Source organism: Diachasma alloeum, unplaced genomic scaffold, assembly GCF_001412515.2.
Source record: "Diachasma alloeum isolate Michigan unplaced genomic scaffold, Dall2.0 Dall_scaffold_00256, whole genome shotgun sequence".
Taxonomy (NCBI): Eukaryota; Metazoa; Arthropoda; class Insecta; order Hymenoptera; family Braconidae; genus Diachasma; species Diachasma alloeum.
Window position 1 is genome coordinate 567,800 of NW_021680401.1, and position 14,367 is coordinate 582,166.

At 40.6% G+C, this 14,367-nt stretch overlaps 2 protein-coding genes across 3 annotated transcripts in view; one reads left to right on the forward strand and one right to left on the reverse strand.

Annotated features, from left to right (window-relative positions):
• The window catches only part of LOC107037602 (AF4/FMR2 family member 4), a 346,232-nt gene that overhangs the window by 72,315 nt on the left and 259,550 nt on the right, over positions 1 to 14,367 (forward strand). The gene's annotated exons all lie outside the window — the stretch shown is intronic.
• On the reverse strand, positions 10,975 to 12,613 carry LOC107037603 (granzyme B). The gene is made up of 4 exons (XM_015256234.1): positions 12,480 to 12,613; positions 12,099 to 12,414; positions 11,764 to 12,025; positions 10,975 to 11,202 (listed from the first exon to the last, which is right to left on the reverse strand). Exons 1-4 carry the CDS (start codon positions 12,544 to 12,546, stop codon positions 11,062 to 11,064), a joined length of 786 nt encoding a protein of 261 aa, XP_015111720.1. The 5' UTR covers positions 12,547 to 12,613; the 3' UTR covers positions 10,975 to 11,061.

Genomic DNA, 14,367 nt, shown 5'->3' on the forward strand with positions numbered 1-14,367 from the left:
AGTTTTAGGACACTTCGATTCCGTGTCATGAAAGTAATTCAAAGGTATCGCTTACATATGATATGTTGAGGTTTGTTATGTTGTATCAAAACATAAGGGATATAAACATAACCTTAAATTCTGTGAATAAAACATGCAGACCGATAAGCTATTTATTAGACACTGCATTCGCTATGAATTCCATCAAGGAAAAACTGTTAGGAAAGCGTGTCAATCGATTTGTTCTGTTCTTGGGGACAACATTGTATCTAAAAGTACATGTGACTAGTGGTATAAGCGATTTAAAGAAGGTGATTTCAACGTTAGTAACCGTGAACATACCGGGGCCCCTGTAAGGGTGGATGACCAGGAACTGCAAGCGTTGCTGGATGAAAACTCTTGCCAGACCAAAAAACAACTTGCAAAACAGCTTGGAGTAACTCAACAGATCGTTTCCTATCGCTTAAACGCAATGGGAAAGATTCGAAAAGGAACAAAGTGGGTGCCACACTTTTTGACTCAACAACATAAAGATAGCCGACTTGACATATGTCTGAATCTTTACAATCAGCAACATAGAAAGTCTTTTTGTGGAAAATTGTGACCGGCGATGAAAACTGGATTTATTTTGATAATCCAAAACGCAAATATCTTACTGCCGATCGCTATCGTCAACAATTAATAAGATTGCTCCAAGAAATTGAACAAAAACGTCCATTTACTGGCAAAGGGAAACGTCCAGTAAAATTGCTCCATGACAACGCCAGGCCTCATGTGGGTAAACCGGTCAAAGATACGTTAATGGCTCTTGGATGGGAAGTTGTGCCACACCCGGCGTATTCACTAAACTTAGCTCCAACTGATTTTCACTTGTTTCGGAAGATGCAAAACGAATTGACTGATGTGCGTGAATTACCTAACAGATGACTGAAGGTCATTCAAAATGATGGAGATTATTTTGATGAATAAATGTAGTTTACTTTTTTTCGAGAATGAATTTTAAATTTTTTGCGAAGTGTCCTAAAAATTATTTGTGACCTAATACAATACAATTCCTTCCAAGTGTTCGCCATCACTTGTACTACAGAACTCTATCCTGCATTCGAAACTGGTATAGATGCACTGTATTGTGTTTTTATCAACAGCTCGTATAGCATCCCTAATTGCGTCTTGCAACTCTCCCAGTGTCGTCAGATGCTTCTCATAGCACTTGTCCTTGAGAAAACCCCATAGGCAAAAATCGCAGGGTTTTAAGTCCGGACTGTAAGGCGGCCATTCCATGCCCCCATGGGCATACTTAGGGTAACCTAAGCGTAACACACGGGTGCCGTAAACGGAAAAAAGTTTCAAATACTCCAGCAGTCCTGTGTGGAGCGGCATCATCTTGCATTAAGTAGAAATTCTTGACTAACTGATTTTTTCGTGCCCAAGGAAAGAAGTTCTTCTTCAAGAACTCACAGTAAATATCAACACGGACTCTCAATAAATTCAAAGAAAATACCTTTTATTGTAATTGCCGCCCATACAGTGACTTTTTTCGGGTGTGAGAACTTGGTTTCAATAACGTGAGGTGACTCAGTCCCCCAAAAGCGAAAATTTTGTTTATTTACTAAGCCACCTAAGTAGAAATGTGCTTCGTCCGAGAAGATGATATTCTGTGCCTTCATTTCCTTGGAATCAAAAAAATTGTGAAGTTCTTGGCAAAATTGCACACGGCGAGCCATCGCCTCCTCACTTAAAAATTGATGTACAGAAATTTTGTAAGGATGGAAGTTTAAAAACACTTTCAAGATGCGGTGAAGTGAAGTTTTTGAGACTTTCAAGGTTTAAGAAGCCTTTCGAAAAGTATCATTTGGATATTTTTTGAAATGTTCTTCAGTTTTGCGGACAACTTCACCCGTGGTTACAGTACGTGAAGGACCAGCATACTCATGCCTTCCATCGTCTAGTGTACCGTACTGATTAAATTTCTTAATTATCCTGAAAATACCCACAATTGATCGAAAAATGCGTCAATTTTCAACAAAAGAAGAAAACAAAATTTTTTGGTTAGTTACATGAAGAGAAATTTTTTAGAAAAATTCTAGTGCTAGCACGGGAAAAGAGGCGCAAAGTGACGGCTAGGAAAAAATTCCAGTGCCAGCACTAGAAATTTTATTGGGGAAAACGCGAATTTTCCCCCGTATTTCTGTGAAAATTTCACAGAAATCCCCAGAAATTTTACCAGAAATACCAAGAAATTTTACCTTAACAGCACTAGAATTTTTCACAGCTGGTGGATTGTGATTTTTTCCAGTACTCGTACTAGAATTTTTCTAGAAAATTTCTCTCCGTGTAGTTCATTCACTTTATTTACCGTTTGAGACTCGAATCAGACACTCCAGTGTGTGTGGCATACTTAGAATGAAATGCTCTTATAGCTGCAGTAGCTGAACCTCCTTTTCGGTAATATGATTTGATGAGGAATGATTTTTGTTCGATGGTTAAATTTTCCATTTTAGTGCTGCAATTCCCGAGCGACTGAAGCATGAATGAAATTTGCGGAGAGTCTCCACTTCAACCATATATTAGACTTTAGGCTGCACTGCCACCTTGCGGTATTCTACGCAATTTACTTTGGTCACATGCTATGGGACACCCTGTATAATGCACCATAAGACAAAATTTAATTCCTTAAAACGTATAGCGAGCTTGGCAATTCACACAGTTGCAAAGGTCGCGATTGGCCGTGTGACCTTCCACCGAAACCCAATACCGAAACCGTCTCATCCCGATAAATCCATACACTGAGCGCCAGCATTTCGGCGGGGCCTCCACATTTCCCCGAAGATTAAATGCAAGGGGGTATTGCTATCAATAATCGCGTAGCTCGATAATATTTTGGCCCAAACAACGAAAATTTCTGAGTCCCCGATAGTTAACTTTATCAAAACTCCTAACACATAGCACGTAAATACTATTTGGAATAACAATAATTTTTCTTCAATATAAACGATCACCGGACGGTCACTAACACGATAATTTTTCCTGTCCAAAATTTATTAAAATAAAAGGCTGTAGGTCTTTGTCTGACTCACGCTTAATCCGAAGTTCTCCATGATCTATGGAGCGTCTAAGGAATTCCCAGAATTCCTTACAACTCGTACATCATCCTCATCCAGGTTAGGTATATCATCCTACTCGTAGAATTATGACCCAACATCTTTTATGGATCTCGTATACGTCGACATAATCCACAAAATGATAATGCCCTCCTCTTTTTTACAGTGGAACATCCTAGTGTTTCGTCGTTTTTATGCTGGTGATAATGTCATAACATACTGGCAAAGGTCATAGCATATGTGTACATGTGTATAATATATATACAACTCATCACTGTCGTGTGTTGATGCGTCACTGAACCGCTTCGGTGACCATGGGAATGGTGGTGTGCCCATGAAATGAGTACGCAGGCGAAAAATTGACTTGTCGAAGGATTACATTGAGAATTGTTTCAATCACTTACCAAATTGGGTGAGATTTTTCGGATTGTCTCTATCATTTCAAGAAATTTTGATACTAAAATGGGTACATTTCAATTGAGTTTCCGCTATATGAAATCAAAGTCACAAATGCGTACTAAGATTCCATCGTTTATTGAGAGATTGAATTTTTTTAAATACATAATTCAAATGTCGATCACATTTTTCATTACAAAATGACCATGAAGTGCCATTAAAATATAAGGTTGATCCGAATCAACTTTCAGGCAATGTGACGGCGATTTTTCCCAACGTAGACTAAAATGGACGGGTTGGATCCGAAGCCTTGAATCCTCAGAAAATCTCATACTAAACGGTAGCCGTAGTGTTTCACCTTCGGCCTCTTCCACTTCGATGTTCCCTGAAGTTCTCGAAAACCGTAGAAACGATAGAAACGCCATAACCGGAAAACGAGAAGCCAGCTACTCTTTCGAGGAACTGATGTCGGGCGCCAATTGATTTTTGTTTCGGTGGTATCCACGAACCGCAGCCAAAGGGAACCAAACGAGAAGAAAACTAGACTTAAAGATAACTAGGGAGAATAGAAGGGAGAGGTTGCGGAATTATTTCGACTACCTCGGAGGAATTCGGAGAGCGGGGTAGGATCGGTCCATCGGTCTTAGGAAAAGGTGTCGCGCAACCCAAAGAAATAGTCAAAATACTCAGAACCAAGATCGGAAAATTAATTAAATCTGAGACATGAGAATTACGTTAAATTGCCTCGTGATTTATTTCACTTATCAAAATCAACTCAAAATAAACGGAAATTCCAAATTCATTTACTACAATATATTTCCGAAAGAGAGTAGACGTATGGACCTTGAGAGAAAGAGATATTCGCGAGAGAGGGAAAAAAGGGGAAAAAGCCCTGAGTGCATATGATCTCTTTGCACCACCGGAAACGGCGTGCACGAGGATCCATACATGTACAAAACCGCTAGCGACAAGGAATCAACGAGAAGGGGATGAAAACGAATCTTTACTGACGGAGAAAATTCGAGGAATGGAATGAGCACTCGCAAGGTGCTCTCAGTTCGCATTTTCGAATTTTCCCTCAATCAGGAGCCTCATGGCGTCACCTCAAATATGGGGAGCTCACGAGCTTCTATCGGACGGAGAATCATAATGAGGGGAATCAAATATTAGGGAAAATGCTACGGGACGGAAAGCGCTTCCAATTGAGGCGTCAATCCGTTCGAGCAAAGAAATAATGCCAAGACAGCACCACAGCTACATCCACACCACGTGGAGGGCATGCGTGCACGTATAACCCCCATTCTATTTATTAATTCCCCACTTATCACTACACGTATACTTCTTAAATATAAAGAGAGTATTTGTGAATCGATTATGCACTCAATTGGTGCACTTCTCGTTCTACAAATACTAATTTTCTGGAGAGGGCACAAGGTCGTTATTCGAGGATGCCGTGGCCTGCGCATTCGCCTCCCATGGTCCCACGGATTTTCGGGGGAATTTATGCACTACTGCCCTTTCGGGAGTGTGCACCGGGTATTGGGGAATATCCTCACCATTTTCCCTCCGATCCTGGGTCCTCTCGGCGTCTGTTCCCTGAGCTCCCTTAAAACGATGCGACTGGGATAATGGCGGAACTGCGAATGGCTCCCGCGTTCGATCGAGATTTCGGGCGGCGGCGGGCGACCGAGGCACCACGTAGCCGGTCGCTGGAGAATCACTTCTGCGGTCGGTGGAAACTGCCGCTCGGGAATATTGGTTCAAATTTAAACCCCGAATTCGGAGTTTTGAGATAATTTATATTTTTAAGGTGCATGGCACTTTTTACTTTCTCGAACTCAAATAGTTTAAAACCGAACTTTAACCGGAAATTACTAACTTTAACGAAACAAAACTCGGATTGAGGGGAAAATATAGGTAGCTGTTCGCCTTTTATTAACGCGAATGCACTTTTCACCTGAATAAGTGCATATTTTGTAGCTGTGACTCTCCCGGGAGTTATTGGGGGATCACCTTCAACAAAACCGTAAATTTAAAATGGCCCATGGCGATCCATGCAGACGAGAGGGCTAAGTTCACCCACATGATCTTCCAACCGTACCAGTGGGCTCAATAACCCCACGAAACGCGTAAGCTGGGGAGCGTGAGCATTTCAGCTCAACCTCGATGATCAGCAAATAACACTCAACGGAACTAACGAGATCTCACCGGGAGGCTCAGTCTATCGGCCACGAACGCCGGTGGAGACTCGTCCCACTCAGAATTCGCGAAACTAAAGAAAATATAAATCGAAACGGTAAATACAACTGACTGTAAATTTACCCTAAACCATAGTAACCCTAACCCTAAATCCCTCAATCCGAAACTAAACCGGAAGTGAACTCGAAACCTCAAGAATTTAATTATATACTTTTAATTCGACTGAATATTTTACTTTTAATTGTTTTTAACGTGGATCGACACTTTTTCTATAGTTAATTTTGATGAATTGAACGTTATTTTCCCGCGGATGTGGATGTTCTGATGTTCTGATGACCGATATCCAAAGCTCGAGCTAAAATTCAGGAATGTTGCATCTCCCTTCGATAGGGGTGCCAACCTTTAGGGGGGATATGACGCGATTCTCTCTCCTAACAATATTCACTAACCCCTTTTACTCTCTCTCCTTACAATCCTTTCTATCGAAAATCCGCATTTTTCCAATTCTACGGTGAACTCTCGTACAGGTGGCGGAATTTCTAAAATTCCATCACAGCAATAATTTCTGAATGGAAATATCGGAAGCTAATTTTTGCGTGCTTCGTTAATAAAATCCATGTAGGCACTGATACTCGTAAAGATCAGCGGATGACCTCCATTCAGATTTGGTTTGGAGAGGATACCCACAGCCTCACCTTTGCAGATAATTGGGCCGCCACTGTCTCCCTAAACCAGGAAGTACGAATGATAAGAATCAGAAACATTTGCACGTTATTGCACCAAAATTTTTCTGATAATCACTTACGGGAAAGTGTAACACTCTCTTGGGGGGCACCCGACGCGACATTGGGAGGTCTCGGGTTCGATTCCCGGCTAGGAAGTTACTAATTTTTTCTCTCAAAAAATTGAATTTAATTAATGCCTAATGATGGAAGGCGGAGAAACCCTAGTGGAAAAACCTAAAGCAGAGGCGTAACATGCCTGATCAGGATTTCGGATCGAACTTGATCAGTTTCTGATCGAGACCTGAACAGAATTTCCACTCGGGATCTTCCAAATTTTTCTGTTCCTTTTGAGAGCACTACTGAGCTGTAAAATTGAACCTCTGAAGACATAGCTGTTTATATCGAAAAGATGGCAGATGTGCACAATTAACCATACCGTAAGTACTGCGATGTCATTTTTTGCAGTTGGCAAAACATACTGCTGCCTGCTATGAGAATCGATAAGTACAGTGGAAAAATTTGGATGTGTATGAATCATCTTGACACACCGACTAACAGCGTTTGGGTCATCCATAGGCACTACAACAGCTACGACTGTAAGTGCAGATTTTTGTACACTAATCACACAATGCGCTGCCGTGAGCACATGCGTTGCGTCGATTATTCCACCGCTACACCATAAACTTCTATTTTCAGTTATGAATATTTGATACGGGTACAATTTCTCAGCTGCGACATGCCCGTTTACGATCTGCCTGGTACCTTTGCACCAGAAATTGATATCATTTCTTATATCTGAGACTATTTTCTTCATAGTTAATTACTCACTTTTGATGCACCCGAGGAACATGAAAAAAAAAATGCGGATGAAAAACTCAGGAGGGTAATCCTTGTATTCCGCATTTCCTTATACATTTTCTTGCGCAAAAGATGCCTTCCTTGGGAGTGAACCCGTCTGTTTATTGAGGATGTACTCAACAAGTCGGAAATTTATGAGCCGTTTTATAATAATAGGTTATCCTTAATCGTGATGCTCCTACACTTTACTTGAACATCAAGATTCTTTATGACAAAGGTTGCTTCAAGCGCAGTGGAATTTTGTTTTTCACAGAGGATTTGTTTTCACAGAGGATTTCCATATGTGAAAATAAAATTGATAAATATCGTGTGTGGTAAGCGGAAAACGAAAAACAAAGAATTTGGAAAATTTATTCACTAGATCATCGATTTATTTCACCCATTCAAACTGTTTTTTGTTGGAACCAACATCAAACACTGTCAAGAATACTTGCATAATTTCAATGACACCGGAAAGATAAATACAATTATCAGTTTCTATCCGCAAACACACCGGATCATAGTTCAATTTTTTCGTGCAATATTAATGAAATCTAAATGAGTATACACACTGGTGAACACCTGCGGATAGCCTGGGCGTTCGTCTGAAACTTTGAAAATTCCCACAATCTCACTATAGCAGATGATTGGTCCACCGCTGTCTCCCTACATAGAAAACAGGAATCATCGAATCAGAAATTTTTTACTTTGACCCGAGTAAAAACTCAAATCAGGCTGAAGTGAATCATCATGTGGCTCATTAGAGGGTCAATGGAGTCTATATAGGTCAGTTTTGGAATTCGATACTCAGATAGGAATAGGGCTGCCCACGATACTCAAACGAGACTTCACTTTGGAGGGTTCGTCTTGATCTTGGTGATCACGGAAACTTTTGGTATCATCACAGTCTCAAAAGAGGCAGTATCGGTCTTCTCACGATGACTCACAGTTAATTTATCTCATCTCGGTTTCAAGTTTTTCATGTTTTTTATGTGTGAAAGACCGGGACGAGAAGACCGAGTCTGAAACCGAGACTTTGCATTGAAAAAGAATGAGAAATCTGAGACCGAGATGAGATAAATTGACTATGAGTCATCACGAGAAGAGCCGATGCGGCCCTTTTTCAGACTGTGACGAGACCAAACGTTTCCGTGTTCACCAACACCGAGACGATCCCTCTAAAGTGAAGTCTCGTTTGAGTCTTGTAGGCAGCTCTAGATAGGAAAAGATGAGAGGACCATACTTGACTCAATTACAGCTCCCCTGATCCCCAGGGATGTCCGAACCTCCAACCAAGCTTGCGCCAAGGCTTGGTAAGTCCAGGCTTGTACCACACTCGACCCATTTTCCAGCGCTGGCATTGACTACCTCAGATATGACTTTAGGATAGGATCAGCATCGAGTGAGCTGCATTGGACCCAGACACTCACCTAAGATCCTGAACGGGTGCTGATCTGAAAGTCGAATGAGGACATTCTGATGACTGTCGGATCTGTACCTGATCTGAGATCGGGAAACCTGAGCTATAAATTTTTACTCAGCGAATACTTACTTCGAGTCTGTTTGCTACTTGGAAAAAGTCTTCAGCACAGAATTCATTCACTGCTGGCAGCTGTCCCTCTGTCTGCACTCTAACTGTTAATATTGCCATAATTATATATTGAAGCTGTTTCGAAGTAGGACGAAGTTATCCTGTTCGCCCCAATCCAGCGAAATTACAAATTGCACACCGGTAGCCTGTAGCCTCAACTATATTCCTTGGTAATGCTATAGGGTTGATATGATGTCCCCAGTGAGGAGCTAAAATTAAGCTGTAAAATTTAAACTTTTAAGAAATGTCTCTTTGATTATTATCACTCTATAGATAAATTCCATGGAACATACGTCAGTACCGCAATGTCATTTGTTGGATGCGACGAAGGATTCCCTCTACTTGTGTGAGACCCGATCAGTGGATTAGAATAATATGGACTTAAGTGAATTCTGTCGATACTTCTATTGACTGCATTATCCTCTTCCAAATATATTCCTCCAGCAATCACTGTTAGATTATGTTTTGGCCCACCAACCACGCAGTGAGCTGCTGTGAGTACATGAGTTACATCAATTATCCCACCGCCACAGATGTATTCGCCGGATTCAGTGATGAATGCGTGGTATGGAAAGAGTCTCGGCGTTGCACCGAATCCATTGTTAATTTGACTGGCAACTTTGCAATAGAGATTGATACAATTTTCTGTAATTGAAAACTTTATTTCCAATTCGTCATCACTCACATTTAATGCCGTTGATCAGTATCAAGAGAGACAGAGATGGTAGTGCCATAGATGTAAATTTCGTATTCTATGCTACAAGCGAATTCTTCTCTTGTTTTTCAGAACGTTGAAGTTTTTTTGGTTAGCTAAGGCAGCTATGTCGAAGTTTGTTGCTTTTCATGACGGCAGTTTGTGAGAAATCATGACGATTTTATATTTTGCTTATGACATTTTACATTATGCTGCTTTATGACGAAGGTTGTTTCAAGAGCATTGAAATATTTCGTTATCGCGAAGGAAGAACTAAAGCAAAATTTGTCGTGAAAAAACTCAACGAATAATCAACGATGCGCAATGAAATAATGTGTTTTTTCGTTTGATAGAAACATAATTATTTGGAAACAGATTTTCTGGGTCGCTTCGTACGATTCCTCACCTAGAAATTGGTATTACATGCAGACATGCATGTTGGTATTCGCAACATGTTGTTGCGAAGATTTTTACTTACGACTGAAAGCTTTGTACTAAACGAATAATCAACGATGCACAATGAAATAATGTGTTTTTACGTTTGATTGAAATATAATTATTTGGAAATAGATTTTCTGGATGGCTTCTTACGATTCCTCACCTAGAAATTGGTATTAAATACATACGGGGCTGTTGCGATTATTTTTGCTTCCGAATGAAAGCTTTGTAGTCGGTCAATTTGTCGATTCTCTAATTTAGCTTGGAAATGACTTGAAAAGTCATGGAGCGTCGAGATCTAATGTTCTTAGAATATCTGTGTATACGTCCATGCGTGTGTGCAAAATTCTCCAGGAGCTGGTACCACTGGCCCGAGGGAACTCCAATCACAACGCTTCATCGCTCTCTCTCAAGAGACGTTTAAATTGACCGCGCTATCCCCACCCGATCGGTACTTGGGACGTTGCAGCTCGTTTGAGCTGCGTGCGCAGAAATTTCGTTTTTAAGTACTTTTTTCGCTATTATTAATAAACAATGCTCCTAGGCGACAATCTTTTTCACTCAAAAAATCATTGATCACATGTTCTAAATGTATCGAAAGTTTCATGACTTTGGCTGCATTTTTTCTTTGAGTTTTGCAGTTTTTTTTGGTGATTTCCATAAGATCACGGGTTAAATGACCACTTTTTCAAAAAGTCATAATAAATTAACCATGCTCCCCAGCAGTCTGAAATTTTGCACAGGTCTTTTCCATCATTTGACGAATACGTAAAAAAAAGAAAAAAATGGCTGCTTTTTTCCAACCCTCCCAGCTCGCCCGATTATCCTTAAGAGCGTCATTTCTGCATATAACAAGCATCCCCGAGGGGGATCATATCTTTCTTCGGTTTGCATTGGAAAGCAAACATTCGAATATTATTTTCCACGAAAGGAAATGTGAAAATAAAATTGGTAAATAAAATGTATAATAGTAAAGAATGAAAAATGGACGAGTCGGGAAATTTATTCACATGATCATCGATTTATTCCATACATCTAGAGTTGAGTTCATTGACACCGGAAAGACAAATACACTTATCAGTTTCTAACGGGAGTCACAATTCAGTTTTCACGCGCCATATTAATGAAATCTAAATAAGCATATACACTGGTGAAAATTTGTGGATAGCCTGGACGTTCGTCTGAACCTTTGAATATGCCTACAACCACATCATTGCAGACGATAGCCCCACCGCTGTCTCCCTACACAAAAAATGAGAATCATCAAATCAGAAGCTATTTACGTTGATCCGAATAGAATCTCAAATCAGGCTGGAGTAAGGGTTTAACCCTCTAATGCTAATAAGCCACGAAACGTCACGAGAGGTACCAGAGAACGGATCACGTGGTCCTTATGAAGGAAACGGCGATGTTAGCAGCAACTTATTGACATTAGAGGGCCAATAGAGCCTGATATTGGTCAGTTTTGGAATCCGATATCCAGGTAGGGACAGATGAAAGGACCAAGCCTGGTCCCTGCAGAAGAAGTTCGAACCTCCAACAAAGCTTGGGCGCCAAGGCTTGGTAAGTCCAGAGTTCTGCCACGCTTGACCCATTTTTTCAGCGTCGGCTTTCTCTACCTGATATATGACTTTAGAATAGGATCAGCATCGACTGAACTGCATTGAACCCAGACACTCTTCTAAGATCCTGAACGGGTGCTAATCCAAGAGTCGAATAAGTACATTCTGACCGTTGTCGGACTTGTACCTGATCTGAGATCGGGAAACCTGAGGTACAAATTATCATCCAGGCAGTACTTACTTCGAGTCCGCTTGCTGCTACGAAAATGTCTTGAGCACAGAATTCATTTACTGCTGGAGCGTGTTGCCACCGGCTGCACTCTCTAGCTGTTAATATTTTCATAACTATGTACTGCAGCAGTCTCGAATGAGGACTAAGTTGTCCTATTCGCCCCAATCCAGCGAAATAACAAACTATGCACTCGAAGTCTGTAGCTTCCACTGTATTCGTTGGTAATACCATAGGCCTGATACGATTTTCCCACCGAAAAGGTGAAATTAAGCTGTAAAATTTCGAGTTTTAGAGAATGTTTTTTTAATGGCGACCATTGTATAGATCAAACCAATGGAACATACGTCAGTACGGCAATGTCATTCGTTGAAGGATTCCCTCCGATTGCGTGAGGACCGATATGTGGACTGAAATAATATGGATGTACATGAATTCTGTTGACACTTCTGTTGACTGCATTATTGTCATTCAAATGTATTGCTCCAGCGATCACTGCTAGTTCGTATCTTGGGTCTTCAGCCACACAGTGAGCTGACGTGATCACATGAATTGCGTCAATTATTCCACCACCACAGATGTATTCGCCGTCTTGAGTAATGAATACTTGATATGGAAAGCGTCCCGGTGTTGCGCCGAGTCCATTGTCAATTTGACAGGCAACTGCAATAGAAATTTATATAATTTTCTGTCGTTGAGAACTTTGTTTCTAATTCATCATCACTTACTTTCAACGCCTTTGAACACTGTCAAGAAGAGAAACGCTGATTGTAGTCCCATACGTGTAAATTTCATATTCGGTGCTACAAGCGAATTCTTCTCTTCTTTCTCAGAACGTTGAAATTGTTTTGATTATGCAAGCCGGATTTGTCGAAGTTTATGTTGCTTTTCATGACGGCAATTTGTGAGAAATCTTTGACGATTTTATATTTTGTTTCTGACACGTGCTGCTTTATGACGAAGGTTGTTTCAAGAGCATTGAAATATTTCGCTATCGCGAAGGAAGACCTAATGCAAAATTTGTCATGAAGATACCCAACGAATAATCACCGACGCACAATGAAATAATGTATCTTTTCATTTGATAGAAACGTAATTATTTAAAAGCGGATTTTCTGCACGGCTTTTCGCGATTCCTCATCTGGAAATTGGTATTACATACTTCCCAAACTCGAAAACTTGAAAAGAACTATAAAAAATCGTGTCCCGGGGCTGTAGTCATCGTTTTTGCTTCCGAATGGAAGCTTTGTAATCGGTCGATTTTTTGATTCTCTACTTTAGCTTGGAAATTACTTGGAATGTCATGAAACGTCGAGATATGATGTTTTTAGAAAATATTTGTGTATTATACATCCGTATGCGGGTGCAAAATTCTGGGAGTTTTTTAAATAAATTTTCACATAAAAAGGACTAAAGTGATAGATAAAAATCTGATATTTTGGCTCATAATTGGTATTGTTTGGGAGCCCATCTGGGCATCATCATTGCAAACAATTGAGTTGCCACTGTCTTCCTACACGAAATAACTTTTTCGTATCTCTCACAATATTTCCGTAATGGTTGCTTACATTACGTGGTGTCGCTTTTCGGAAAATATCCTCAGCACTGAATTCGTTTTCTCGATGGAACAATCCTTCTTGTTTTACACTCTAGATTTTAAGTTCGTCATTTCTACATATATCCTAGTAGAAATTTCATGGCGCAACAACGTCGCGGCGTGAGTTGGCGCGCGACATTCAGTATTGTAGATATAGGCACTTTGGCTCAATGTTGCAGAAGTTCCATCAATTTCAACTACATATCCTTCTTCAGTTGGCATTGGAATGCAAAACATTGGAATATTCTTTTGCACGAAAGGGGATGTGAAAATAAAATTGGTAAATGAAATGTCTAATAGCGGAGAATGAAAAATCGAGGAATTCGGAAAATTTATTCGCATGATCATTAATTTATTCTATACATCTAATTTATTGTTTTGAAAACAAACATCAAACACTGTCAAAAATACTTGCATATTTTCATTGACACCCCCACGTACGAAATGCCAGTGTTGTAGAAACGGGCCAAGCCTGGCACAAGCCTGGGCTTGCCAAGTCTGGGCGCCCAGGCTTGGACCGAGGTTCGGCCATCCCTGGGGACCAGGGCTTGAGTCTCGGGGGAAGGGCGGGTAACCGAGCCTTGGTTGACAGATCTGGCCCTGCCTTGGCTAGACATTGGCATGCCGGACCTCGATAACCAAGCCTCAGCCAGCGGTGGCCCGGAGCTTGGTCATTGGGCTCCAGCCGTTGGTGTAATTGTAAGGGTTAAGTCGTAAGGGTGAGATGATGAGAATGAAATCATAGGGGTGAAATCATAAGGGTAAAACCTGAAGAGTAAATTGTAAGGGTCAAATCGCAATAATAGAAAGGGGCGAAAAAATCATAAGGCTGACATTCTGAGGGTTGAATGGTAAGGGTGGAAACTTGAGGGTAAAATGATAAGGGTGTAATCGTAAAACAATGGTGACATTGTAGGTGTTGAAGTCACATGTTACTCGCTAATTATTACGAAAAGAAGAAGAATCGTCATTCAACAGTAATCCTAATTGTTACAATTATTATTGTAATTAATAATAAT

Bases quoted from the DNA above. Each gene is read 5' to 3' on its own strand.
- LOC107037603 (XM_015256234.1), bottom strand. From the start codon at position 12,546: ATGAAATTTACACGTATGGGACTACAATCAGCGTTTCTCTTCTTGACA. The intron at 12,415-12,479 runs GTAAGTGATGAT...TTTCTATTGCAG, and splicing joins AGTGTTCAAAGGCGTTGAAA to TTGCCTGTCAAATTGACAAT. The intron at 11,203-11,763 runs GTAAGTACTGCC...TTTTTTGTGTAG, and splicing joins TAGCAGCAAGCGGACTCGAA to GGAGACAGCGGTGGGGCTAT.